This window comes from Neolamprologus multifasciatus, chromosome 17 (genome assembly GCF_963576455.1).
Source record: "Neolamprologus multifasciatus chromosome 17, fNeoMul1.2, whole genome shotgun sequence".
NCBI classification, from domain to species: Eukaryota; Metazoa; Chordata; class Actinopteri; order Cichliformes; family Cichlidae; genus Neolamprologus; species Neolamprologus multifasciatus.
This window is the reverse complement of record NC_140455.1, coordinates 30406981-30434808: the sequence shown is the minus strand read 5'-3', so window position 1 is coordinate 30434808 and position 27828 is coordinate 30406981. Positions and strand designations below refer to the sequence as shown.

General features: G+C 39.2%; 2 protein-coding genes and 2 non-coding genes across 5 annotated transcripts in view; 2 read left to right on the top strand and 2 right to left on the bottom strand.

Annotated features, from left to right (window-relative positions):
* Nucleotides 1–375: 375 nt before the first annotated feature.
* On the top strand, nucleotides 376–12424 carry sypl1 (synaptophysin-like 1). Its single transcript, XM_085139022.1, has 6 exons — nucleotides 376–479; nucleotides 999–1185; nucleotides 8769–8887; nucleotides 8982–9186; nucleotides 9283–9474; nucleotides 9785–12424. Exons 2-6 carry the CDS (start codon nucleotides 1114–1116, stop codon nucleotides 9914–9916), a joined length of 720 nt encoding a protein of 239 aa, XP_084995148.1. The 5' UTR covers nucleotides 376–479; nucleotides 999–1113; the 3' UTR covers nucleotides 9917–12424.
* Nucleotides 4571–4681, bottom strand: trnal-caa (transfer RNA leucine (anticodon CAA)). Its single transcript has 2 exons — nucleotides 4644–4681; nucleotides 4571–4616 (listed from the first exon to the last, which is right to left on the bottom strand). It is a non-coding gene; the product is annotated as a tRNA-Leu (tRNA).
* trnal-caa (transfer RNA leucine (anticodon CAA)) lies at nucleotides 5415–5526 on the bottom strand. The gene is made up of 2 exons: nucleotides 5489–5526; nucleotides 5415–5460 (listed from the first exon to the last, which is right to left on the bottom strand). It is a non-coding gene; the product is annotated as a tRNA-Leu (tRNA).
* A 2160-nt stretch (nucleotides 12425–14584) lies between the features above and the next one.
* atxn7l1 (ataxin 7-like 1) overlaps nucleotides 14585–27828 on the top strand; it is a 30019-nt gene continuing 16775 nt past the window's right edge. The window contains exons 1-3 of one of the 2 annotated variants that reach the window (XM_085139018.1): nucleotides 14585–14778; nucleotides 15240–15314; nucleotides 23865–23969. In XM_085139018.1, coding sequence (XP_084995144.1) covers nucleotides 14682–14778; nucleotides 15240–15314; nucleotides 23865–23969 — 277 coding nt within the window. In that variant the 5' untranslated portion in view covers nucleotides 14585–14681. Of the gene's footprint in view, nucleotides 14779–15239; nucleotides 15315–23864; nucleotides 23970–27828 lie in introns of those variants that run through there. The other variant, XM_085139019.1, reaches the window with a different exon arrangement.

Genomic DNA, 27828 nt, shown 5'->3' with positions numbered 1-27828 from the left:
TTTCCCATCCCGTGAATTTTCCCGGTCAGACATTCAACCTTCCAAGAAAATCGAAAACCCCAGCTTTATCTAGAAGTGCACCGCTACTCTGGGTCCGCTACTTTTAAAAGTCTGAACAGTGATCTGAGATGAGGTGCAGGAGTCTAGTCACCTCCCAGATCACTTGAAATGATATGATGAGAAATTGATTGCTTTTGTCCAGTGATTCCAAACATATGCTGAACGCCTTAGACTTGAATCTTGCTGTGGAAAATGTAACGTAATATCCCTTTATTTTAACTGGTCCTTGCACCGCATCCTTAATATTAAATAAATGTCAAGAATTCTTCCCTTGCGCTTTGCTAAGCGTCATATGACCCAGTCAGCACTAAAGGGGCGGTGCACAGTTGGTGCAAACGGCGCAAGGGGCGGCAGCTTTTTGGAGAATGGATCCAGTGAGAACCCAATAGGACACTTTCGATAGTTTTTGGCACTCAGAAGTGAGTTAACGATAACTTTCGTGTCTCCTGGTGTGAATTTGCATGGGTTTTCTGCGGTAAAACCCCGGTACTTACCTCGCAGCTGTAGGGTTTTCCAAGTTGTCTTCGCGGTTTTTATTTTTTATTTCACCTGGCTCGGGGGAAAGTACGCTTCTCTCAAAAAAAACAAAAAAACAAAAAAAAACCCAAACCAAAAGGTTTTCTCTTTTGTTTTAGCCATGATTTTCCTGTAACCAAATACACAGCACGCGTTCTGATCAAAGGCAAAGCGAGTTTTGGCACTCTTTACGCGCGTATCCGCTCCATCTGAGCATCAGCACCAGCGCAGAGCGGATCTACACTGGAAATTAAAAAAAAAAAAGACGAATAAGGACATTCAAATTAAGATTTATTTATTTTTTTAAAAGATTATTAAACGAGTGGAACTTTTTATCTTCCACGCTAGAGACACTAGATCTCCTTTTTGGTGGGATGAGAAGTTGGATTGTAAAACTGAATCTGCTCCCTGTTTTTTTGCAGCGTTAGCAGTAGAGACCACGTCACTCTGTCTACTCCCCCTTTTCCTTCCCTTGTTGGAGCAACATCCACAGCTTAGAAACAGCTGGATAAAGATTTTGGATCAGAAAGCACAATCATGATGACCGGATTTCGACTAAACCTGTCGCCCCTGAAGGAGCCCCTCGGCTTCGTCAAACTGGTGGAGTGGGTAAGTTGGACGCAAACTATTGTACGCGTATTTTCTGAGTTTGCAGGGAGAGTGTGGGTCCTACCCACAGGACAGGACAGGGAGGTCCAGTTCTTCCTTGATTCTTGGGTTTCCCCTTCTCCCTACAGAAGAAAGAAAACGTTATAGCAGATTATTAGATTAAGCCTCAAAAGCATGACCACAACTTGATTAAACATTGGTTGAGGTTTGAACTTAAGCCAAGAAGAACGTATATATATATATGTGTAAGGTTAATTGTTGTTCATTATAACACTAGAAGAAATAAGATAAAAACACTAATATGGTTAGAATGAAATAATGTAAGGCTTCTAGACAAATGTGTACAGCATTTTTCTAGGACACAAGAAAGTCTGCTGAAGTGGTGCAGATCAGTGCAACTGGCTTGCCTGCCCTTCAGACAACACAGTTACATATTAATGCATCTTTTACCAATAATTCACCTCCGAGTGACTGCTTGTGGCTGAAACGTTTCAGTTACACGTACACTCACTTAAACATGCAGGAGATTTCTTGCGGAAAGTCCAGCGATCAGTTGTTCTCTGCATAACTGGGTCAGGAATCCAGCCCGGCAACGCTTTCCCTCAGCTGTTCTATTTTTTCATAACACACACAGGCTGGAAGAGCTTTATGGCAACAGTAACACTCAGTCATCTGACTCAGAAAGTGTTGGTTTTGTACAACACAAAGTCATTTCTCATTTACGTGGGGCTAGATGATGAAACATGTGCAGGTATTCACACAATAACAAAGAGGTTTAACCGACATGATGGAGCTAATAGTCCAGGAGAGGACATGGACACAATATGAAGTTTATTCTGTGTAAGGTGTTTCGGGCACGTCCTACTGGGAGGAGCTCCCAGGACAAGCGGGAAAAATTCCATCTCTTGGTTGACTTTGGAATGCCCCCCCACTGACCAATCTCCGGAAGAGCTGAAGTAGTTGGCTGGGGCGTCTCTGCTTGGACTTGGACTCTACAATCCAGACTTTGATAAGCAACAAAGAATGGATGGATACACTTTTTGTGACAAACACTACATCCTAACCAAATTTTTCCCACTAAAAGATATTTTTAACATGAAATTAGTGTGTGTGTGTGTGTGTGTGCATCCTCCGCAAACTCTTAAACACACAATCAGACAGCCTACAGACAGTATGCTGCCTTTAGGGGATAGCACGCTCAGTAGATCTAGAGACAAAATTTAATGTAACATTATTTTTTTTTATCCAGAATTCATCTCCCTTATAAATTGTTTATCGAATCAAATGCCACTTTATTTGTACTCATATCTGGCACATCCTGAACAGTCGTACCACCCAAGATGTTATCTCCCACACAGTAGGACACAGGGAGGAGTCTTCAGCATAACAAACGCTACAAGGATGCCCCCATTCCCTCATCGTTGTTTAATAAGAATGATAATAAAGCGTTTTTTTCTCTCTTTATGGACTCGTGACTCCACCACATTTCTCCGGCTAAATATGGAGAGCCAGTTTGTGCAGGGCCTCTGGAGGGAAACACAGTGACACGAGTAGGCGTGCACACACTCAAGTGGATTTGGGATTCGTGGTCAGACTGACCAGAGTTCTGCGACTACTGTGTGAGAAATGAAGTGCTGATTATACTGCTTTTCTGCCAACGTTTCTAACTTTTTGGGAAATTTATCTTTCCTTAACAGCTTGTCAAAGTACAGACCCCTCCTTCTGCAAGCACTTTCTCTTTCCTTATCAGTTCAGGTCGTTTTTATGACATACAAAAAACAAATAAATGGTAGCTTCTTCTGCGTATTATGAATAGGTGCTGTGTGTGTGGATTGTTTATTCTCCCTCACAGCTCGATTATGAGCTCTAGTTACAGGAATGTCCATAATTTGGCAATGAGGGGTTTGCAGATGTTTTGGATGCCAAACAAATGGAGACTAAGGTATTGCTGTGTTGCCACAGTTTTTAGAGAGTCAATGTGTGTTTGGTGTATGCTGGCCCTTGCAGTAGTTCATAAAGGCCGAGAAAATTTGAGAGAAGTGCGTAATTGTAGCCGAGAAAAAAACAGGAAGTGGCAGTCAGTGACATCTGGAGAAACATCTGGAGAGTAGTCTCGAGGTGTGGGGGTTTGTGGTGTACATAAAGCGTTAAAGGACAGCTGCCCCCCGTTGAAAGCACTTTGCAGCGTGACCGTGTGTGATACAGTTTTGCTGACAAAACAGAATTCAGGAAGTGAGTTTGAAGCATTGTAAAGGTTTTAGTTGGTGTGTTCTCCTAAATGGGACGATTTTTTTTGTATGTTTTTCTGTATAAGGAAACATTCTCTATGTGCTTTGAGTCAAAGGCCATTTCTTTGTTTTCATGATGCAAACCACTTCCTGGCCTTCAGTCTGTAGACTCCCTGTACAAGGAGATACAGAGCCAGTTCACATCCACCTTTATCTCAGGTATTATTAATTGGACAATTCTCTTTGAATGAGCACTTGGTGATGGTGGGGAAGAAGAACCTCAGTTTGTTTTATGTCATGTTCTGCTTCTTTGGGTTCTCAGAGTGCTGTAGCTTCATCTGCTTATCCTGAATTTGATAAGTGGAAGAAAACAAATGGATTGTTTGGTCTTTAAAAAGCATTTATTTAAAAAATTCCTCATAGTCCAAGGAAGCATGTTGATGAACATCTATGATCAAAAGGGTTAGCAAACTGCATCTGTAACTAAATGGGATGCTAATTAAATACATGCAGGCTATGAATCAGGGGTAGGGAACTTCAGGCCTCGAGAGCCGGTGTCCTGCAGGTTTTAGATCTCACCCTGGGTCAACACACCTGAATCAAATGATTAGTTCATTACCAGGCCTCTGGAGAACTTCAAGACATGTTGAGGAGGTCGTTTAGCCATTTATATCAGCTGTGTTGTATCAAGGACACATCTAAAACCTGCAGGGCACCGGCTCTCGAGGCCTGGAGTTCCCTACGCCTGCTATAAATCATTAAAAAACTGAACATCCCTCCCCTTAGAATATATTTTAGTGCAACTTCACAGTAAACAAGCAAGGTGTGGATGTGAGTTAGAAATTGAGGGCACTGCACACTCAGAGAGTCATGGGGCACCCAGACATGGAAAGAAACCTGTTGGGAAGGTTTATGTACTACATCATCCAGAGTGACAATAATGAGACTTTTGTATCAGGAGGAAATCAGCAATTTGTAGTACAGAGCACAGAAAACAACCTACTGCTTAACAGAAAACAAAACTAAGGATCTGACTACTGATTTCGGCTAAAAGAAAGCAATTTGATGTAGATTAGTAGAGCTGATGAACCTTTTTCAATATGTTTTTACTCACAAAGTTTTATAAACGTAAATTAAATGTGAGAAGAAAAAGTGTGTGTCAGGAGTGGGATTTGAACCCACGCCTCCATTTGGAGACCAGAAGTCCCTTTTGTGAGGAAGGAGTGCATCCTTGAGTCTGGCGCCTTAGACCACTCGGCCATCCTGACAGCTGTCAAAATCACTCATGACATCACAACTACACCGAAAGATTTGCACAGTTTCAATGTGTTTTTCACTTTGCTGTGACTAAGGATGTAGAGGGCTGGTATAAGAGTTAATCTAACATTATTCTCTATCCTTTCTAATTATGGTCAGTTTTCTGTAGCAGGGATATAAAATGAATAAGACTCAGAATCATTGAACAGATTGAAATCAGAAACTACTGTGCCTACATATTTACAGAAGCTGGGCTCCGTTTTCATTCAAAACTCAACAAATTCACAGAGTATCCCATTTCCCTCCAATACACCTAAATCTGAATGCTTGTTGGTTTGTTTTTTGCTGATTTTAGCTAAGCATTCATCCATGTTTCTCCGTGGAACTAAGTGGCACATTCTAGTTAAGTATCACACTTTGCAGTTGGATGTCTTCGCAAACAGACTTCAGACAGTTTGGACAGGCAGTTAAACCTCCTCCACCCCCTCAGGGTTGTATGCTCAGCCCTCTTCCTGTTCACTCTGTGCACCCTTGACTGCTTTCACAGACATGGAAAGAAACCTGTGTTGATGTTTGCAGACTACGCCTCCATCTTCAGGAGGAAATCAACATGTTGCATTGTGGTGGACAGAAAACTTCTCAAACTCCACGAAACAAAGGAGCTGATGATTCATTTTAAGAAGAGTCAATCATTCCATGAGTTGTAATCAAACAGCTTGATTGAAATTGGAGAGTAAAAATCATTGTCAGGAGTGGGATTTGAACCCACGCCTCCATTTGGAGACCAGAAGTCCCTTTTGTGAGGAAGTAAGTGAATCCTTGAGTCTGGCGCCTTAGACCGCTCGGCCATCCTGACAAACTAGCTGATGGTGTCATCAAAGTCAAGACTGACATTACAAAAACATGCAAACAATTCTAACTTTAGCCCTTCTCTCTTCTGGGGTTGTATTGATGAGCAATACGAAACATGTGATGTGAGGGAAAATGGAAATGTTGACATGCCTGTCTTTGTCAGCTAGAATTGATTCCATTCATTCCATTCCAATTCATTCTCTCATTATAGTCATAGAAAAATATCAACATAGTGATAAACTGCCTGACAGCAACATAGCTTTGAGTCTCATAGTGGAAGCGAGAACTAATTCTTCCCTTTCTTTATCACTCAATTATTTAAATTTTATTTTCACCCAACATGGGGCTTGAACCCATGACCCCGAGATTAAGAGTCTCATGCTCTGCCATGCTGGGCTGTGAAGCAATGTTACAACACTGGTCTCAGTTTAGTTTAGCTAATGGTACTATGCCTCCTGCTTGCAAACTCATCTGGACTAAATTATGGATTTAAAGGGTTTGAAAACATGGTATAAAAGAGCTCAAAGAGTGAGTTGCATACCTGAAGCAGCAGGCTTTTGTGTATTGTAGTTGTTTAATTAAAAAATAAGTCCAGTATTATAGAATGTAACCAAAGGCACCCGCGGTTGCCTTTGAGGGTGCAAAACGTTTTGTCGACATTGTTGTGTTCGTTGGGGAGAAAACTTACAAAGATACAGTACAGCACTTCAGAGTCACACTACTAGCGATCAAAGATTTATGTCAACTTGACAAGCTGAACGCTTTCTGTACTGTACAGGAGACACGAGATTGATTGACAATGGTCTACAGCCAATCAGGACGCAGAACACAATGCGCTGAAAGAAAAAAAACATGCAAAATTGCACCAAAAAAATATCTGTGAAACAGCGAGACCGCGAAAGGTGAACCGCGTTATAGCGAGGGACCGCTGTAACTAAAAAACACTCTACCCTGCTTTATCTCCTATTTCGCACCCAACGGGACTGCACTTACAGAATTAACATTGTCCTGTATTTGAAAAGGCTGGAAACTAGCGTTTGAGTAAATAAATGCTTCCTCAATTACCCCTTTTTTTAAAGACATGAAAGCTAGGGATGGGTATCGAAACCCGGTTCTTGTTGAGAACCGGTTCCCACTCTTTCAATTCCTTGGAATTGTTTGCCATTTTTGCAAACGATTCCCTTATCGATTCCAATCGCCCGAATGACGTCACCACGTTGCGGAGCGTCATTTACCTGGCAGGAAACATCGCGGCTCAAACGCTCAAAAGTTTGATTATACTTTACGAGAACGAATGACAACAGGGCAACTTGCAATACTTGCAAAGTAGATATTTAAATTAAGGGAGGAAACACTACGAATATGCAAAAGCATTTTCTCACAAAACACGCAATAACCTTAAATGAATGTCGTGTTTTTAATTCCGCTCCGGACTCGTGAATCTCAACGCAGCAGCGGTAACGTTTGCACGTCCTCTCCCGTTAATGCGGCAGGTAAATAATTAACTAACAGTGCATATTATGTTACGGCGATCTGCCTTATTACAAAACCTGCCATTACTGTGCATTTAGGTGACCATGATGAGAGAGACAGACAGAGTCTGGCTCAGATGCTGGCAGTTCTCGCTGCAGTCTACCGGTAGCGTCTCCTTTCAGGCCAGGATAGACAAATGTCACCGAGCAGTGACTAAGTTTGTGGTAAAAGGCTTGCACCCATTTGCCACAGCAGATGCCCCCTATTGTTGGTAAGTGAATGTGTTTAATTGTAGGCAGGGACATTACTGGATATTCTTGTGTAATTGCTACAGAATAATTTATGTTATACTTTGTTATTGCTACAGAAGAATATTTATTTTATTATTTTACATTTACAATTTCCTGGGGACCCTGTGACACCCCATTGAAAAGCCGTAGGCTGGATCTCTTAAGATGTCACTGTTGGATTTGTAAGGCCATGTTACTCCTAAATTTCTATCTTGTTCAAAGAGAAGATATAAAACAAAGTTCTAAGCTAATCGACCTTAGTGTTCTCCTTTTTTAAAAAGAATCGATAAGAGAATCGATAAAGAATCGAATTGTTAAACAGAATCGAAAATGGAATCAGAATCGTGAAAATCTTATCAATACCCATCCCTAATGAAAGCCACTGTCATCATTTATTTACAGCCTTTTACAAAATCATCCTTCTTGTGGGGGCAGCAGCCTAATCAGAAGTACCCAGACATCCCAATGCTCTGCCACCTCCAGCTCTTCCAGGGGGACACCAAGGCATTCCCAAGAGATAGTTTAAAGTAACTTAGGACAAAAATATGGTTGCGTATAAGATTACCACAAGAGACAAGCAAAGTTAGTAACTAGATAATAATTTTAGTGTAATATTTAGTAGCCAAAGAAAGACCCACAGATTTCCATAAATAGTCGGTGGAGACCAAAACAGAGGAAAAAGGAAATTGAAGTTTACTTCAAGATTACCGTGCAGCCAGATACAGAATTCCAAATGTAAGTTACTATTGCATATCGTTGCAGCATGTCTGCTAGATGTGCAAACACGGAAGCCTCTATTTGCTGTGATCTTCACCATATTAACTGTTAAATGCAACATTAGTGGAAAATCTAAAAGTCATAAATCTAAGAGCTATTTATTTATTGCACTAAAATACGAAGCTTTCCGCGACACATGGTGCCTATTTTCGCTTGAAATCATTGTTACCCATCATGCTGCTCAGTGATTTCTATTATCACTGGTTAACCTTGTTTAATGGTTGAGCTGAGTGGCAGCCACCCTCACCAAAAGAATTCTGTTTGTGTTGGTTTAAAGGGGAGCATTAGTGTCACATGGTCAGCAGGCTGAATCAGATGCTTTTCTGCAAGAAAGAATTTAAGAGCTGAGTGGCAGGATTAGTGAAACCATGCAAGTCACATTTTTACGTTTTGAAAAAATGATGTGGTTCTTTAAAGGAAATACTTGATTTGTGCTGTCATGTTTTTTTTCTGTATTTTTCTTCAATGGCAAATAGAAAGTAACTGACCCAATATGTGATCCTCTCTTTCAAATTCTTGAAACTCTTCTATTATGATCCTGTAAAAATTGCTCAGTTGTTGTGTGTATTTTTTCAGGCGATTCTTTATATTGAACATGTTGAGCATAATCCCACCACTTAGAAACTCTCCAGAGCCTATGCTTTCCTGGTTTTGGTGTTATTAATAACATTTTTCTCATGCCACTATCTTCTTACTGTCCAAACAGCTCACAGCCATATTTGCTTTTGGCTGCTGCGGTGGATTTTCAGGGAAGAACGTCATATCTATCCTCTGTGGCGATGGCAGTAATGAAACTCTCAATGCCATGTATCAATACCCATTTAGGTGAGCATTTCAACATATTTAATTTTCACGTACAGTTTAAGTTAATTATATAAGAAATTACCCATTTATTCTGTCTATTCTGCATCATTCCCAGGTTAAGCCAGTTCCCGCTCATTGATAAAAATACGACTCTTTGTAACCACTCTGTCACTACAACACACATGATGGGAGACTCGGCCTCCTCGGCGGAGTTCTTTGTAGGTGTTGGCATCATCTGCTTCCTTTACAGCATGGCAGCTCTGCTGGTGTATTTAGGCTACATGCACGTCTACAAGGACTCTGACTTTGGACCCATTTTTGTGAGTCTTGATCTTGCCTCCTGTAATCGTCCCAGTTGATGCAAGGCCTGATTTGAAATGTATTGAAATTGTTCATGTATTTACCCTCCTCTCCAGGACTTTGTGATCACAGCGATCCTGGTTTTCCTGTGGCTGGTGTGTTCATCCGCCTGGGCTAAAGGCCTGCAGAACGTAAAGAGTGCCACAGACACTGAAGGCATCAGTGGCACGCTGGCACTCTGTAAGGGTAGCAACGTCACCTGTGAGGTCACGGAGTTTGCTAACATGCGGACCCTCAATATATCTGTGGTGAGATGAAATAATAATCAGCTGATATTAACTGTTTGCTGATATATGATTATCAGCATTTATAAGTGCCAATAAATGAAAATGTGTAAAGCATAGAATAGACAGGAGCAGCACCTTTGATTGATGTTTCATTGTTTGTCCACCAGAGGGCATGTTTGGAATGGCAACAAATGTTCGGGAAATCTGTTTCTGCTTTTTGCGTTTGAAAGATAAAAAAATATTGGCTGGTAATCAAAGTTTTAACATTACTAAATATTGCATTGATATAAAAAATATTTCTAATGATTATATTTTTGTCTATATTATCCAGGTGTTTGGCTACCTTAACATGCTTGTGTGGGCGTTCAATGCTTGGTTTGTGTACAAAGAGACTCGCTGGCACTCCCGGAAATTTTCATCCCAACCTGGACCAGGAAGGCAGCAGGTCCCTGCGCCAATCTAACATACAGATACACACAAAGACTCAGTACAAAACACAGAAAACGTGCACATGCCACATACAGAAAATCACCCTTAAGTGCACGCACACACATACACATACACACACATACACAAAGTATGCGTGCATGTTAAGTACACGTGGAGAAATGAAGAGATTTTAACACATAAACACACACACACACACAAATACTCTGAAAGTGATGAAGACACACAAAGTGAAGGATCAATGGGTAGCTCATATTAAACTGCTGACTGCAGTTAAGTTTTGCAGCAGTACAGATTTGCATTGGTGTTTTGTAACCCAATATGACCTGATGTGGTATCAGGTGGTAGACAAGAAGCCATCCACACACAATAGCAGCACCAATGCAACAAGCATGCCAAATCCTTTTAAATGCGCCTTTGTTCTATTATTCTTAAATGGCTTCAGATGCTTTGGACACGGTGATCGAATCCTATGACCTGATTTGGCCTTCATAGAAGTATTGCAGTTTATGAGGTTTTCTGCCTCGCCTGGTTTATTACACTTATTTTTACACAGATGAACGTAAGGTGCTCAGCCCTTTCTCTGTGACACCACACTTGGACATTTTATTTTCTAAGATCTAAGATCATCTGCTTTAAGGGCAGTGTGAAAATCAAATTTTATGACTCCTTGTTAACCGTAACTAAATGTGTTGATTTACAAAAGTGAGTGTGATCGACATTGCAAAATGTAATATACATTTTGCCTTGTATTTGCACATTTTTCAAAATATTTGTAGATTAAAAAGATATGCCTCATTCCAAAACCATTTCTTTTACATCAGTTAACCGACTCCCTCATACCCTCTAGTGTCAGAAAGAGGGAATCACTGAAGTCTGGATGAAACTCGACTCATGCCAACCATTTATCCTTACGGATTTTTCTCAGTAAAAAACAGGCAAGCAGCCTGACCTAGTTTATTTCCAAGGTTAAAATAACTGTAGTCTAGGACCTTTTTATTTTGCACTGATGAGGTGCTTGTGTGATTTTATCAATGTTGCATTAAAGGAACAATTCACCCTCAAAATCAAATATACATTTTTTTCCCCTAAGCGTACTACTATGTGTCCAACAAACAGGGCACAACTTGTTTGTTTACATCCTGTCACGGTGTCAGTCAGCTAAGCAAATATGTAAATTAGATTTTTGATGTGAATTGTTTCTTTAAGCACTGTGAGCATAAATCCATGAAGAATACTTGAGAGTCGCTTTCTTTAATCCAAATGCAGTGCAGTCACACTTTTCTTCAAAGGTACCAGTTAAAGCATTTTCAACTTTCTTGTTAATTTCATCACTTTTTACAGCGAAAATATTCAGCCAAAGCGCTATTTTCTTTTACCCTGGTTTAAGCTTCCTACATATCTCTTATGTGATTTTTAAGCCTGTTATTGTGCCGTTGTTTAAACTAGTCCATCCTGTTCTCCATAGTTGTTTTGGGGTTTTTTTCCCAGACCAAATGGTGAGCTGGTATTGTGTTTTAAGAACTGTGCCGTATTTTTGTATCATTTCTCATTTTCAGTATATCCAGATGTGTTTTTTGATTATTATTATTTTTTCTTCTTGTCCTTTGTGTTTTGACTGTCTCTGTGTAGGGTGGTTTCATTACTTCTATTCCTTTAACTTTAAAGTTCAGTGAAACAGCAAGTGTCTGGTGTACTGGTTATGCCACTGCACTCCTGTAATCAGCTATAGCTTCTTCTTTTTTTAATGATTCCTTTACATTTAACCTGCCAATTTTTCTTATGCAATGCACTCTGTCACATGCACAATTTGGATGTACTTTTTTCCAATAAAAAACAAAAAAATGTGGACGTTTCTTTTAGTCTGTGTATGTATGCAAGCCTACATTCATTCCCACAAGAGAAGAAGAACTATTTCACTTTTGTGTCACTAAGTTTTTTGTTGTAGAAGAAGAAGAAAAAAACCCACAAAACCAGTAGCATGTCCTCTGCTGAGTGTAAAAATAGCACTCTGTGTTTCCTATATTGTCCTGTGACCTTCTGATCGGCCGTTGGACCTCGATGTGAGGAAATAAACACAACACTGTGACTGAGTCATCTTTTGTGTGTGTGTGTCAGGAAGCAAGACAGGAAGGATTGTGTTTAAGCACAGATTATAATGTAAGAATGCACAGACTCGGTGCTTGTGTCTGTATCTCATCTGATTGACACATCAGTGTAAACTAATCAAGTCAATTTCCTTGCCCTCATTTCTGAGCTGTCATTTCCTTGTAATCTCCGCCATTCTCTGTCTTTCTCACGCCCCCTCTGATTTGCCTAAAAAGATGACTGTATGTTGTGTGTGATCTGAATCCATTTGTTCTGTTCAGGTTTCAGAACACAAGACCGATTTGCAATCAAGTGGGAGTGGAAATGTAACAGAGAGTACTTAATCCCTAATCATCGCTGTCATACTGGAAACGACGAACATATTGTGAGAAAAGGGACAAAATTGTGATTTTTCTTTGACAAAAAATGTGTGTATATATATATATATATATATATACCTTAAAATAAACTCACAAAGAGCACCTCATCTCTGAGGTCATCCAAAATCATTTATAAATAAAAACATGATTTACTTCAGAAGATATTATTAATGTTTTAAAAGTACACCAGTCCATTGCTTGGTACTTCTTTGCACAGTGAATGCAGCTTCTCTTTTCAACCACAAGAGGTCATTGTAATGCCATGAGCTCAACCTGCACAAGACCTGCTGTGCATGCCTGCTTTCAGTGAAACTGGCTGACCAGGAGAGTTCAAGAGAACTTAATGATTAAGCCTCCCACTCTGGTAATGACAATGACTATTTTACTTACATTTTAAGTAAAATAGCCATTGCCATTTTATTACATGTAAACTCAATGTGCTTGACACAGAAGATCAAACATCAAAACAATGACGTAAGGCTGTAAAAACAGCAAAATATAATAAAACAAAAAAACCCTATTGTATTGAGCTATTAGTGTTTTGAGCAATTCGGGTATATAATTGAGGGTGAAAGCATTGAGAGCTTTGGGAACTAATCAAAGAATTTCAAAGGTAACTCTATATTGAACTGGAATAAATGATGTAACTTGATTACTGGGTAATGTGGTCACATTTTTCATTTTGAATGAGCTGAAATCATCCTATGAATGATTTGGAGAGAGCATTACAATAATTGAACCTGCTTGATATAAAAGCAATTTCTCAGAGTCAGTTTGAGGTAAGATTTTTTTAACCATAGATATAGATTTTAAGTGATAGACATTAGTTGTGGCAATCCTATTGATATGATCGTCAAAACTGAATTCAATGTCCAGAATTAATACCAAGGTTCCTGACATGTTCACTGTGTTTCAGAGAAGAGGAGGATAAATAATGAATGGCCTCTGGAGATAAAATATAAAAAGATTTCTTCTTCTTCCTCTTTTGGTTGCTCACTTCAGGGGTCACCACAGCAGATCATCTTCCTCCATCTGGCCCTATCCCTAGCATCCTCTTCTCGCATGAATCTTTTCTGAGGTCTTCCTCTTTTCCATCTGCCTTTCAGCTCCATATTCAACATCCTTGGCTGAATATATGAAGATATCCACCACCCCTCCTCTCGATATCTCCAAACCATTTTAACTTGCCTACCTAACTTTGTCCCCAAACCACTCAACCTGAGCTGTCCCTCCAATAAACTAAGACCAAGGATCTTTCCCCAGACATCATCGTAATATTAGACAAAGATAACCTGAGTAAAATTTAGCTTTTAATTCAGTTTTAGTTTGCAGCTTTTAATCCAAACCTACTAGGCCCTGAATGAAAAAGTAATTGGCCCATAAACCTAATAACTGGTTGTGCCACCCATGGCAGCAAGTACTCCAGTCAAGTATTTGTGATAACTGCCAATGAGACTTTAACATTTTTCAAGCATGGACAGCTTGTTTAAGGTCACAGAAAAGCATTTATATCTGCATTTTAAGTTCGACTTTTGACTCCAAAAACTTCCATCACACTACCAACACCATTTTTGCCTTTTGGTGAGGTGTTATTTTTATAAAATGCTGTCTTGGGGATCATCAAGAGTTTTTTGTGTGCTTCTTGCTCAGCAGTTGTTTTCTCCTTGGAACTCTCCCATGATGTCATTTTTGCCCAGTCTATTTCTAATTGTTGAATAATAATTGTGTATATAGCTTTTCTGCTGTAATAAATGATATCAATATTCAAAAATTGTCGAATATTAAAATTAGTTTGATTGTCTGAAACATGTAAAGTGACAACCTCAGACATAATGAGTACTTTTCACAACACTGTAGAGAGACAGGTGGATTTTAAAAATATAGATTTTTAAATTTAGCAGTATTGGCTGAATACATCGAGGTAATTTCTAATATTTTCCCCCATGAAGATAGTTTTTCTTAGCTTTTTGAAGGGCAAATATTACTAAAACATGCTATTGCAAAAATACTTTTTGAAAAATTATTATTTATTTATTTATTTATAATGCAGCTTAGTGTAATCTTTAAATTATGGAAATGGTGATGATGGGTTTTTTGGCTTTACCTGAACTACGCTGAACTTTTGAACTCGTGAATAACCATACTGTACCTGTCTTTCAGCCCCTCAACCGCCCCCGCCGATAGTTGCCGGACAACGCCGAAGCCTGACGAGAACGACGTCAGCATATCTCGTTCTTTCGTTTTTCGCCTGCTGCGTGCGAAGGAGAGGCAGAAAAAAAACGGCTCTCAGCAAAGCAACAAGAAGGAAGAGCAATGGCGACACTGGATCGCCAAATACCAAGTCCGGATACATTCCTTTGCGAGCCTTGGTCTTCCTTCGTCAGTGCGGCTAAATTACGTTTTGTTGACTGTAAGTTCGCACGACGGGTAGCGTTGTTATTTTTGCGGACAAACTGTCGGGAAGTGCGTGGTCCAACTGTCTGTGATTGAGTTGAGTAAGCTCCTCCACCATGCAGGGTGTCTGTCAGAGCGCAGCAAAGTAACTGTCATAATATTACTACGAAATGCAATATTGATGTGTTGCTTTAACAGTCGTGCACATATGCGCGCGAGCAAAGCTATCGGTTACCGCTCGGAGTTTGTGTCGTTGTCGCGTGCAGTAAGGCTATCCCCCAACTGTCCAGCTGTAAGTTTGTTAGCTTTGACAGCTCCACTTGATTTAGGAAGCGTAGGCGCTAGCAAGCTAATGCTAGCCTCTGGTGGTAGCCAGCCCCGGAGCAGGAGGAGCGGCAGTAGGGCTCCACGCATGGCCCCCCCAAAGTTTCCTGAAAGCCCCTGCGTGTTTCTAAGTGCTTGTTTTTTTTTGTTCAGACGCAGACCCGTCCTTGGATAACAGCGAGAAAGAGCTTTACTGCCTTGGTGAAGCCGTGAAGCTCCGCAGAGAAGGTAAGGGAAGTTAGACTACTAGATACGGTGGTGGTTTGTTATTGTTTTGTTGCACATGCTGTGGAGCATTAATGGTGCCATCTTTGACCACTTCTCTCAGAAATCACATTTATCCTGCATGGCTGCTGCTGTACTTTATATTTACATACTTTAGAGGTCGGGTGTGTGTTTTTCTGATTGCAGGTGTGTTTTACAGTAATCTGGGACTGAAAATGATTTTTTTTTGTCTGCTTTAATTGATTAATCGCTTCAAAATAAAAGGTTCGAATTGTGAAAAAATACCGACACAAATTTTTTAGAGACCAAGAAGATATATTTAGATATTTTACTGAGACTGACATATAGTTTAGAAGCAAGGGGGGGGGGGGGGGTCTTGTTTACTTGCATATAATACAAGAAAAGGCTTAAGTCTGCAGATTTGAGAAGCTAAAACACATTTGTTCGACTTTTAACTTTGAAATAGACTAAAATTGTGAAATCATTAAAGTAGTAGATTCCATTTAATTCCCTATATTGTTCTGGATCTTCCATCATCAGATATTCTTACCCCAAACAAGGCAAAAGAAGAGACTGCATTGATGATGTCTTTGTAGAGCTTTTAATTGAAACATTATGGAAGGTATATAATTAAAAAACTGCTAAGTGATCTATAGAGTCTTGGCAAAGCTATAGCAAATTATAGGTATTACCCTGAATATAGGTATTCAGGTATATATTTTTTGCTTCCTGTGTCACAAATTTACATGGCCTAAACCATCAACAGCAAACAACTATGCTTGAATGTGACGGGCTATTATTTGTTGTATTTGTATCTATGTGTTGGAGGTTGATGATTTCAATCAGTGACTCATAATCTGTTAAATTGGCTTAGCTTGTGTGCAGCCGTCGTTTTTGTGCATGTGAAGAGCGTGCCCCTGAGCAGGCAGTATGTGCCTCCCTGCTACCCTCCTTAGGGACAGAGCCAAAGGGCTTCCTTCACACCTCACCATGTATAAATACCCACGGGAGCACGCGCTTCACACTAACACAGTTGAGTCATCCCTGAGAGGTTAAACGTGCTGTAGCCCTCGTAGGAGCACACTGACGCACATGCAGAGCCGGGGAAACTCTTCTCAGTCTCACTGGTCAAATACCAAAAGCCCCCTCCCACATACACACACACTCTATCAAACACACTCTCACATGCTTCCTCTTCCCCTCTCTCAGAGCCAGACTAGAGCGGTGTTTCCAGAATTGCTGGTCTGTTGGCAACATGACACTGAGTGCTGCTGAGAGTGATATGCAGACACACGCTCACGAACCTCACAAGTCTCACGAGCCTCACAAACACAGGGAAACATAGCTTTAATGTTTTATTTGTGAATTTGCATCAACTACTAAGTGATTCATCATTGATTCATATATTATGTGTTAACCCACTTGACTTCATCTGCATGTGTGCACATTTCTAAATACGGAGGCCAGTTTGGCAGTGACTGATGTGTGGTGCAGGTCATTATGGTTATGTCTCTTTTGTCTCTCTTTCACTCCCTGTGTTTAGTGGAGTTAATGCCAACCAAAATCAGCTTAGTTTTATTAGTCCAGCAGCCTCTGCTGTCCTTCATCTTGAAATAGCAGTACTTTAATGTTCCTATTTGTATGTTTACTACTCACTTTATTCGAAATGGGATTCGCCTAAAACGTGACATTATTATGGCAATGCTTTGGGTGACAATTTAGTGTATGTAGGTGTTCTTTGACTGTATTCATTGATATGAAAAATTATTGATTACACTGTATTATGATTTAGCATCTCTGTAAGCATGCTTTAACAATTGTCCCTCACCAAACCTACCAAACACTGTTATTTGCAGCATTCTCACCTACAGGGTGACTTATGATATTGTACAAACTATGGTAAAATACTGTGCAATGTCTGTGGCGCTTCCTCTGATGTTTGAAACTTTTAAGTTAAGTTTGGTAAGTCACAGCTTAAGAACAGTTGTTTCCAGATGTGCTGTTGCAAGGCTCAGTGGTGTGCCATGAGTCATGTCGAAGTGTGCCGCTGGAGTTTCTGACAGCTGTGCAGGAATTTCTGAATTTAGTTCATAAAACGGAAACGAAAAACTTAAAAAACTGTTTGTACAAGAGAAACTCAGTCCAGTCACTCAGTTTCTAAACACCTGCAAAGAGGTTAATAAATGGGTGAAGGGGTCACTTGTGAAGCAAACAAAACCTACCAAGCAGTGAGACTAAAGAAATAAACTAGTACATACCCACACTACTGCGTTATTTGGTCTGCTTGTCCTTTTTCATTATGGCTTTATATTTCCATTGTTTAATTTTTAGTAATAAATGTCAATAACATGAGCCTGAGAAAAAAGCATATAATGTAATGTTGGTTAAAAAGGTCTCTTTTTTTAATTTACTTTAATTTTTTCTTTTTTTAATTTTTGCTGGCTAGACTGATTCTCATGCCTTAGAATCCCTTTTACCTTAAATTCATTTGTATTTTTATTTATGTAACTTTTATTGTAACTTTTATTTCAGAAGCTGTCATGCCTAATGATGTATAGTAATACTGGTACTGTAAAGCTAACAATCAAAAATAATCAATATTTGCTGAATTAGATGTTACTGTTGTGATAGTATTACAAGGTTTTATAAGTGCATAAACACTACAAATAGGTCATTTTAGGAACGTGATGACGCCATATTGTCTAATATAGATGAGAAGTTTCAGGCCTGGGATGTACTTGTATTAAAAAGCTGGGTTGCTCAATTCGTGGTTATGTGTCTTGCAGACAAAAACCAGACAGAGAGATTTTGTGCATTATAGTAAGAGACTCGATACTTAGCTGCCTGTTTTATGGCTTCATCTGAACTGGGGATGCCAGCAGGTCTCAGCCCAAGTGCAGATGGTTGAAGGAAATGGTTACTTGGTGCCAGGCACACTAAAGAGGTGCCTGGAAACTACATATTCCCTTTAAGGGAACCTTTATTTACCTTAAAAGAGCACTGGTTGTGAAACCGACACAGGAAGTCTTTAGTTTGTGCGAAATGGCTTGATAAGGCCATAGAAGTAGGGTATATGCTAGTGGAGTGGTAAAAGTTTTGCAAAAATGAATGATAGCTCCTTGGACTATTATCCTGTCATACCCGTATTGCACAGACACAATGTATGCTCAAATATGCTTGCAAATGTTATTTATAAAGACAAAAATATTAAAAAGTCTATATTTAACCAGAAATAAAGGTTTTAATAATTTCAGAGGAAAACTGTGAAAATAAATAATTGATTAACTATAAAAATTAACCTTGAGATTGCGATATAACCTTTAAAAAACACCATGGACTAGAAGCCTCATCAAAATGAAAGTCTGTAAGCACAAAAGAAACAAGTGAAAAACTTTGATTCCTCTGTTCTTTATTAGAAAATGTTAAAGTTTTAGTCTGGATGGTAAATTGTAAATACACTCCGACAACATTGATTTTCTAGTAAAACCATCAACTCTGCTCTTACATTAAACCAGACTTTTTTAATGTTCACATAATTTCGAAAGGAATGGTTTGAATTAAACTGTACCGTTAGGTAGAAGTGGCTTTCCGTAGCGTTGCAATCATAAAATGTTTAAAACTACTACTTAACCTTTCCACAGCTCATTTGTAAACACTTTTCGTGACATTATGTCTTTACAGTTTTATTGTTGGCGCCAATCAAATGTTTAACCAGCATGTTGAACTCTAAAACTTAACAAGATTTGTATCTGGGACATTTATGAAAGAGGTGAATTTGGCTGTACGGGTGTGCAGACTAAGTTCTGCAACATTAGCTGCACTAGTCAGTTTGTTTATACTATCAGAGCTTTTGGTGCTGGAGCAATAATTATCTGGTGAGGCTGTTCACAGAACAACTTAAGCTGAATTTGTCAATCTCGCACATTGCCTCCTCTGGAATGGTAATGGTGCAAAATGGGAAACGCGATCCAGAGATAAGTTAATTGATTTATCCACAGAGCAGAGTTGCTTCTTGTTACAGTTGTCTTAATACTTTGTTAGTCAACCAACCCTTACCTAGTTACCACTTTTGTTTTGTTTTTGATTTTTTTTAACTGAATATTGTGTAGGATTCTTTCCATACGCTCATTTTGCAATAGTAAACTGATTAGCTTTACTGATCACTGCCCAATGATGGATCACTTCAGTTGCGCGAAACATACTCATTCACTACTGAGTGATGTTTTTGGAGTCTGCTTTTTTTGGCCTGTCAGTCATTTGGCAGACTGTGGCAGTTGGCTCGAGACACACACTCACACAGACATAATTCAGACTGAAGAAATATGCACTTAGTTTGCATTTGACTTGGCAGTTTCAGAGGAAATTACTTCCTTTTTGTTGTTGTTTTCTTTTTTTTTAAAAGTGCTCTGTTTTTTTGGTGTTGCTCTATACATTGGAATTTGCGAAATGCCAGAAAACAAAAATCGAGTCATAGTTTTACGTTGTCTTGGCAAAAGTTTCCTAATAATGAGAGAGTGTGCTCATTTCCTCCGAAAACGATCACAGGAAAGACACGAACTGTGCTGATCAACTTGTAAACAAAAAACGGTTCACTTCAGTTGCTTATATTACATTTTTACCTCGTATCAATGTGTTGACAGCACTCACATTATTTAACGGTTGCTTTTCCACACATAACCGCTGGTCTGTTAACATACTGTGGTATCAATCAAGCAATTCTTTGAAAAAGCAAACAGTATAATTTATTTGTTGGTGAATGAAACGGAGTTCTTTGTTTCTCAAACATTAGAAGAAGAGAGTTTGAATTGTGGCCTAAATCCAAGAGTAATGGTTCGATTTGTGTGTGGGAAATATTCTCCTCTTCCAGATGAGCTTGTTCAAAGCATCTGCCGACTACTTTACTGCAACTGTTGAGCAACAGATGTGGAGCTGTTTTCCTTTGCAGTGCTCATCAGATTGAATAGACATTGCTTGGAATTTATGGTCAGTTTTATTTGCTTAATAGTACAATATCCTAGCTTTCATTCTGCTTTATCACCATATATGCTTCCCAGTGACTATTAAGCATTTCAAGCATTAAGTGATTGGTCTGAAGTAATCACTTAATGACAGCCTCAGTATGTTGTATGTTATCCTTGAAAACCTATTGAGTAATGACCTTTTATGCAAATGCACAGAGGCACCGTCAGTCACCAGAGGGACATGTTCTGCACCACAAATGACAGAATGAAAAGTCATACTCAACCCAAAAGTGACTCTAAAAATCTTTTTAGTTTTTTTGGGCTTCGGTAATGGAACTAAATTGTGTTTATTAGTGTCAAACAAGTTTTTAAATGAGGCTTGGCTGACATGTTCTGGGGAGTTCATTTCTGAGCATAGTATTTTTCAGTCTCAGACCTAATAGCAATAGCCATGCTTTTGTTTTGCTGTGTATTGCTGAGTCTGGGCCCCGTGTAACTTTTTTCACATTTACTGGCGTTTCACCTCGGAAATAAAGACACCACATCATTTGCGAACTGACTTAACCACAAATAGATGAGCCAAACTGGAAAGGTCACAAAGTTTTCGCGTCAGTCAGTAATATATGTGTCCTAGGTGTAATTTGCATTAATTATCTGTGGGATAAATGTTCAAGCATTGTGTGTTGGAGAGCTAAAGCAGGGTATAAATAACAATAAGAATAAATAAAAACATATATTGGTTATCAGTATCAGGTATTCAAACATCAGCATTGGTATCAGTATAGGAGTGATTATATACAATAGTGCCAGGGGATTTGTGCACTGTGTACAAAGATTTTTGCTGTTGCTAGCATTTAAAATAAAGTGAGTACTGCTTCAAGCTCTAATTTTTAGGCTGCAGAGTTGAATTATTTTTCCTTATCAACTGTAGCATATAGCCTGTATCTAACAAAGACTAGCCTGGCCCATTAGTTCATCTGTAATGTGCGTTCCATGTTTGAACCACCATTAGCCCCAGCTCATTTGTCTCTTGAGGTTTTGTCTTGCTGAATTAAACATAAGCTCGTCCTTTGTGTCTGTGCTTAAAAGTATAGTCTTAAGCGAGCGGCAGTAGGTTCTAAACACAAACTCTACACAATGAACCTTCACAGACATATCTACACAATGATAACTTTCACCCTGTCTCCCTGATGTGTAATAGTATCAAGTGCAATTTCCCAATATAACAAAGTATATTATTCTATTTTATATAGTATTTTATTCTATCTTGTCTTATTCTATTCTATTGTTTTTTTTTCTTTTTTCCTTAATTTTTACTGCTCTGAATTTGTACTTTCTGCCGTGACCAAAAAATGTCTCACGTGTGGGACTTTATCTTATCTTATCTTAAAACGACTGGCATGGTTCTGAAACCAAACAAGTGCAAACCGGTTAAAGGAAGCACAGGCCTGCTAGAGGCCTGTGGTTAACATAGCCTGTGCGTGTCATCTGGTAGTAACAAAGTTCATCAGAGACTCTTTAAGCAAAAATGCATGTATATGTTTAACATAATAATATAATTGCAACATCCAGGGCGAGGAAGAATGTGACACTAGCCAGCAATGAAACCCACTTGCACCACCTGCACATAACATGTAGTGTATAATGTGGTCTTCCGTGACCTTAAATAACCTTGTCTTTTATACATCGCGCACACACACACACACACACACACACACACACACACACACACACACACACAGACTCTGATATGTATTAAGTAGGGCTGGGTATCGTCACTCATTTCTAGAATCGATTTGATTTCGATTCACAAGGTCCCGAATCGATTTGATCCACGATTCAATTTGATTCGATTCAATTCGATTCAATTTGAATCGGGGAAATTTTGCCTCAGACAGTCAGAAACTAAGCGTTTTGCAATTTTGCATAATTTTAAAAAGTTTAAACTTGTTCAGTAGCATGTTGAACGGCAGAAATGAGGCTTTCTTTTCGGAAGTAAGTAAAAGGAAAAAAACAGCGTCACACAGCGCTGTAAGAACGGAGTTGTGCGTAACAACAAGCGAATAATGCAGAAAAAATATTTTTAGACGGGAAACTGTTCTTGACGTACACTGAGAGAGAGCTGTGCATGTAGTGTGATTTTATCGTGGTGGCAGCAAAACAGCAAAGGTAAGAGGGAATTCATGACGATGTTTATGTGAAGTGTAGTTTGCTGCTTCTTTTGCTGCTGGTTTAGTCAATATTGTTTGGAGAGAGATAAAACCTGCAGCTTCAGAATCAGCGCAAAAAGGGCGTAAACAGCGGACCCGCCGAAACATCAGAATCGGCGAGCTGTCGGCTCTCAGCTCGTGTCCGTGCCGTTGGGTGAGAAAGGCGACATCTCACTGAGTCTGATGTTTCGGCGGGTCCGCGCTTTGTGTTTACGTATTTGTGCAGAATCCGAGTACCTGCTCTCATTGACTGTTTTAGCTGTTTGGTTGTTGTTGAAATTTTGTGAGGTTTAACCTGAGATTCTGGCATTTCGGGCAAAATAAATTAATATTTAAAAATCGATTCAGGATTTTAATGAATATATATCACGTTATTCAAGCGAGAATCGATTTTAATCAATAAATCAATAATAAAAACCCACCCCTAGTATTAAGCATGACATCCTGTCTGTGCTTTTCTAGATGACAACAAACTTGCTAGCAATGAAAGATCATGACGACACTCACTGTCAGACACCCCCACTTTAAAAAGAAAAAGAAAAAAAAAAAAAAAATATATATATATATATATATATATATATATATATATATATATATATATATATATATATATATTTTTTTATTTTTTTATTTATTTATTTATTTTATTTTTTATTTTTTTCCTTTGCAACCTTACACAAACACACACATGCACATACATACATCCAACCTCTGCTGAGTGATTCTGGCTTAAGCCCCTTGCTAATAAAAAGCTCTGATTTCTGACAGCAGAGCTTTTTTAGGTACAGAAAGATTAGCTTCTCAAAGCTTAGCCGGAAGAGATAATAGATGTTTTCCATTGGACATGTATGGGGGAGAGGGGTTCTCAATATTTAATTTAATCTTCAACTTTCCCTGAGTGGGTGGGGTGTAACCTACGGTGTTTTGCTCTAGCTAGTGTGTTTGAAGGTCTGTCTGTGTATTAATTAGAAAAGACACTAATTATCCATGTGCCTGTGGTAGATTGTTGGTTTTGGTAGTAAAAAAAAAAGATAATTAGTATTTGGTCCAAAGATGCATATTTTAAAGCTTCATATAGTATCGAAGTCTAAAGATGATATTAAACACAGTGCCACTAAATGTGTACATAAACATTTGACATTTAATTAATCAAACTAGGGTTTTTTTTTCCCTATAAAATAAAATAAATTGTAAAGATTTGTTCCTTTTTGTCTTGTGGCTTTTGAAATTGTGTTTTTTTTTTTATTTATTTGTTTATTTTTTACTATTTAATATAAATTGTAAAGGTATTCCCATTATTAGCCAATAGTCTATGTGTCTGTTCCCTCGGCCTGCTTCGGTCTTTCTATAATTGTGGCACCTACTCTTCCTGTCTCTTTCAGAGATGCTTGTCTACAGCCAGTTCCCAGCACTGGAGGATTTTTCTCTTGTTGTCTGCCATGTCTGCAGTAAGGTGGTCACTCCTCAGGGCATTCTCACACACTATGGTAAGCCACACACATACACAAACCCCTTAAGGCAGACTACACGCACATAAAACTTCAGGGCATAATCATACACTTGACTAAGTTGCACACATACGCCTGGGAGTATGGTGTTGTCCCACAAGAAGCCCGAAACAAACGTATGCATACATGGACACGCACACAGAGCGGTTTAGATCAATAAGTAAATTCTGTGCAAGGCACTTTCAAACATGACCTCCCTGCTACTTTCCCTCTGTGCAAATAGACATCATACAGTTTTGCCCTCTAACACTCAGCAGATGGATCAAAGCTATGATACACTAAATTATTTACAGAAACTGTGTATATGCATGTTTATCTAAAACAATAGGCACATGCACAAAAGATTTAATGGACATCTCCACTGTTAAAACAATAGTACTTCAAGACTACATGAGGCTCAAAAATACCTCCATATCTTACATGAAGTGAGTGTCTGGATCCAGACCATGATGCATACATCACATGTATCATAGCAACATGATGTATATATACTATGTTAAGCTGCATGTGCTTCTTGCATAGGCAGGCTTACCAACAATTAAGGACATGCGACCATATCATGTGGTCGTTATGGAGACTGCAGCCCAATGAGTAGCAGCTCACAAAGTTGCTCAGTTGTTGTTGTTATATTTATTAAATAAGATAGATAGATAGATAGAACTTTATTAATCCCCTGGGTAGGTTCCTCTGGGAAATTCAGTTTCCAGTAGCAGAACACTGACAAGAATTTGCATAGTAAACTAACTATTGAAACTAACATATTGAAAATAATTGTTAGTCTTTTTTTTTTTTTTAACATTCTTGTTTGTTCAGACCTCATTGGCCCCTCACACTGTCCAACTACCTCTTGTTTGTTTTTGATTGTGGCTCTACTGAGCTCGCTCACATCTGCCCGTGAGCTGCTGCTTCCTTCTAGCCTGAGCCTTCTGTTTGTGCGGAAAGTGGGGTGGGGGGGGGGCATGGTCACACTTAATATACACACACATACACTAACACACTTATTTCTTCCTATGAGTAGAGAGGCCTGTGAAGTTTCATGCACACACGCATTCTCACTTTCTGGTTCTCAGCAGAAAGAGGTCAGTGGTATTGTGAGACACACATGCACACACTCTCTCACAGACTCCTGGCAGCCAGTGTTGTTTTGTCCCTGCTCCTGCCCCCTGCAGGCCCCCTCCTCTCTCTCATTGGCAGCATTTCTACTTGCTGACACACACACGGTCGGGTGACAACAGGTCTGAAGCACACTCATGCACACACACAAAAACACAACATACAGTCGAGAGTGGGAATCTCCTGAGAGCTCCCCTATAAAACAAAGTGATCCTCCAGGCCACAATACCATAATAGTCAGGCACCAAGCAGACCAGCAGAGCAGTTCACATACTGACTAGTTGGAGACTCCGGTTTTTGAGGAATTCAGTGTGGATTTCATCATGTATTTTTATTTTTAGTTTTGCAGTGACCTATAAGTCTTCCAGTTCAGTTACTATAGTTGAGTCACTTGCTGCATACCTAAATAAGCTTTATATACACTGCTGTGTGTCATGGCGTGAAAAGTCCTCTTCCTGACCTCTGTTGAGTAGATTGCCTCTAGGAGCTCACGCTGTCAGGATATTCTTATGATATTTTATGCATTTCCTCCCATTGTTGTAGATCCTAATCATGTCACTGCAGTATCCTCACAAGCACAGTGCCATTGTTCCCTGCCGGGGATTCTGCTTTAAATGTTTTGACCCTGTAGTAGTATCTTTTTTAGTCATCGCAGTTGCCTTGTATTTGATTTTGTGTGTATCCATCGTGGGATTAACTTTCATGCTTGACCTGTATATCAAAACGGAACTAAGGCCTTACATAAACCGAAATGCATGCACGTGCACACACACACTCATGCACAGAGAACGAGGAGGGGATTGGCTGCCTCAGGGGTCAGTGGCTCCTAGTTATACATGCCCAGTTTGCTGCTCATTTCTGATGTGTTTGAAGAGATAACTTAAAGCTAGAACGCGCACTGAATGCATTTAAATATATGCAGAGTCTTGTGTGCTAAAAGGTTAACATATACTTTCTTTTATAGATCACAGGCTTGCTCTGTTTAGTGGATTTGTTTATTTAAATCTCCTTAGAGTAAAGCAAGCATGTATATTCTTAGCATAAGTGGCCCAGTGGGATATCAGCTAAATCCCTTACTCTGGCAGTGTTAGCAGCATGTTCGCTCCAGTGAGTTTGTAAAGACAAAAATGTGCAAGGAAACAATATTTAATGCTTGTGAGTGAATCTTAAAGCTTTTCATAACCAGTTCATATGAACGCTTCCCAATGAAATTAGTATGATTTCATAACTTTAGTCTTATAATCTTATAAATGTTATCTCTACAGTGTCTGTGGGCAATGGACGATATTTTGGCAACGATGCTTTATTATCTTTGATCGTGTGCCGATAAAAGTGCACGTGAACAGCAAAAAGGAAACACATGGGTGGGAAAATAATGCCGTTATCTGATTGTTTATCTGCATTCATAGTTTGGCTGTAAGCAATAACCTCCACGTGGAACAGGAAGTAAGTCTGGGCTAGATTATTTGTTGTCTCTGGTATGCCCTGCCAGTAATGCCACTATCATTAGCTGATTGATGCCTATATTATGGTAATTATAGTTGTATAGTGTTTCTAACAGCATTTAATTTGCACCTCTGAGTCTTGAAAAGCATTCGAAACTACAAAATGCAAGAGTCACAACTACTTTAGTAACAAATGAGCTGTGCTTTTGAAGCCACGTCCCTAAATAAATCAGGTCTCCACAGTATGTTCAGATATTTCTTTTAATTCTCATTTCCTACCGTTTCCTCTCTTCACTCTTCTGAGCGTCTGTATTCTAACCTTGCTCCTGCTTGTGCCCTGCTGTGTGTGCTTTTGTGAGTCTGAGTGAGTTGAGTGCATGATGAAAAGGTTCATGTTGTTTCTGTTGGTTGCTTTACTCGCTTTCCAACTTTTCTCTGTAGCGGGGAATTAATTGAGCAGCAGATCACAACCATTTCTACCTTTAACAAGTGTTTTGGCTGCTTCTGTGTTTGACGTTGTCGTTAAAATGTGTATTCTCGGGCTGTGGCGCACATGTTATTTGGCTGATGTTGGAAAGTTTTGCCCTTAACCACAGAATTTCTGTTGAGTTTCGTTCACGCCACAGTTGTGGTATTGTTATTGTGGCTTGGCTGTATGCATGCTGTTAGCTGAGGTATGGGCCAATTAAAATGCCAACTGATAGTGTACATCTGAGGAAGTGTCTTCACATTTAAATATTGTTTTTTTGTCTGCACTCTAGAGAAGAGAAGGACATGACTTTGATATATTTTTTAACATCATCTCAGATGCTAACAGAGACTTTTCTCAATAGTGAAGAGTTTTTCTATATACATATCTGTAGATACAGAAAGTGCCCCCCCCCCCCAGTAGCTGAAGGGCCCATTAGTGAGCAATTGACTTACCTCTTAATGCAAGAGAGAAGTGGCTCCCAATTTTCTTTCTATTTACAGAATAAAAAATGTACATGAGTGTCTAACTGGCTGCAGTACTTAGTGTAGCAGTTGAGGTACTTTAATGCTGCTTGGCTACAATAAGAAGTAGAAGTTTAAAGTTTGAAATAAAAAAATATCTAATGAGACAAGTAGTGCAACAGTATGATAGCTGACTTAAATCATTCTTTGAAAACCAGCAGTGCAATCTAAGCTTTGGAACTGCAGACAATCATGCTCCATTTTTCTCTTCCTGTTAAACATAGAGGATGTGGCTGTCTCATTTGTAAAAGCTTCTGTTTGTAATGTCAGGAGTCAATGTGAGAAGG

What these genes read in the sequence shown, in the direction of transcription:
- sypl1 (XM_085139022.1), top strand. Translation starts at nt 1,114, where the DNA reads ATGATGACCGGATTTCGACTAAACCTGTCGCCCCTGAAGGAGCCCCTC. An exon ending in TCGTCAAACTGGTGGAGTGG is followed by an intron (nt 1,186 to 8,768) that starts GTAAGTTGGACG and finishes CTGTCCAAACAG; the next exon opens with CTCACAGCCATATTTGCTTT. An exon ending in CTGACTTTGGACCCATTTTT is followed by an intron (nt 9,187 to 9,282) that starts GTGAGTCTTGAT and finishes CCTCCTCTCCAG; the next exon opens with GACTTTGTGATCACAGCGAT.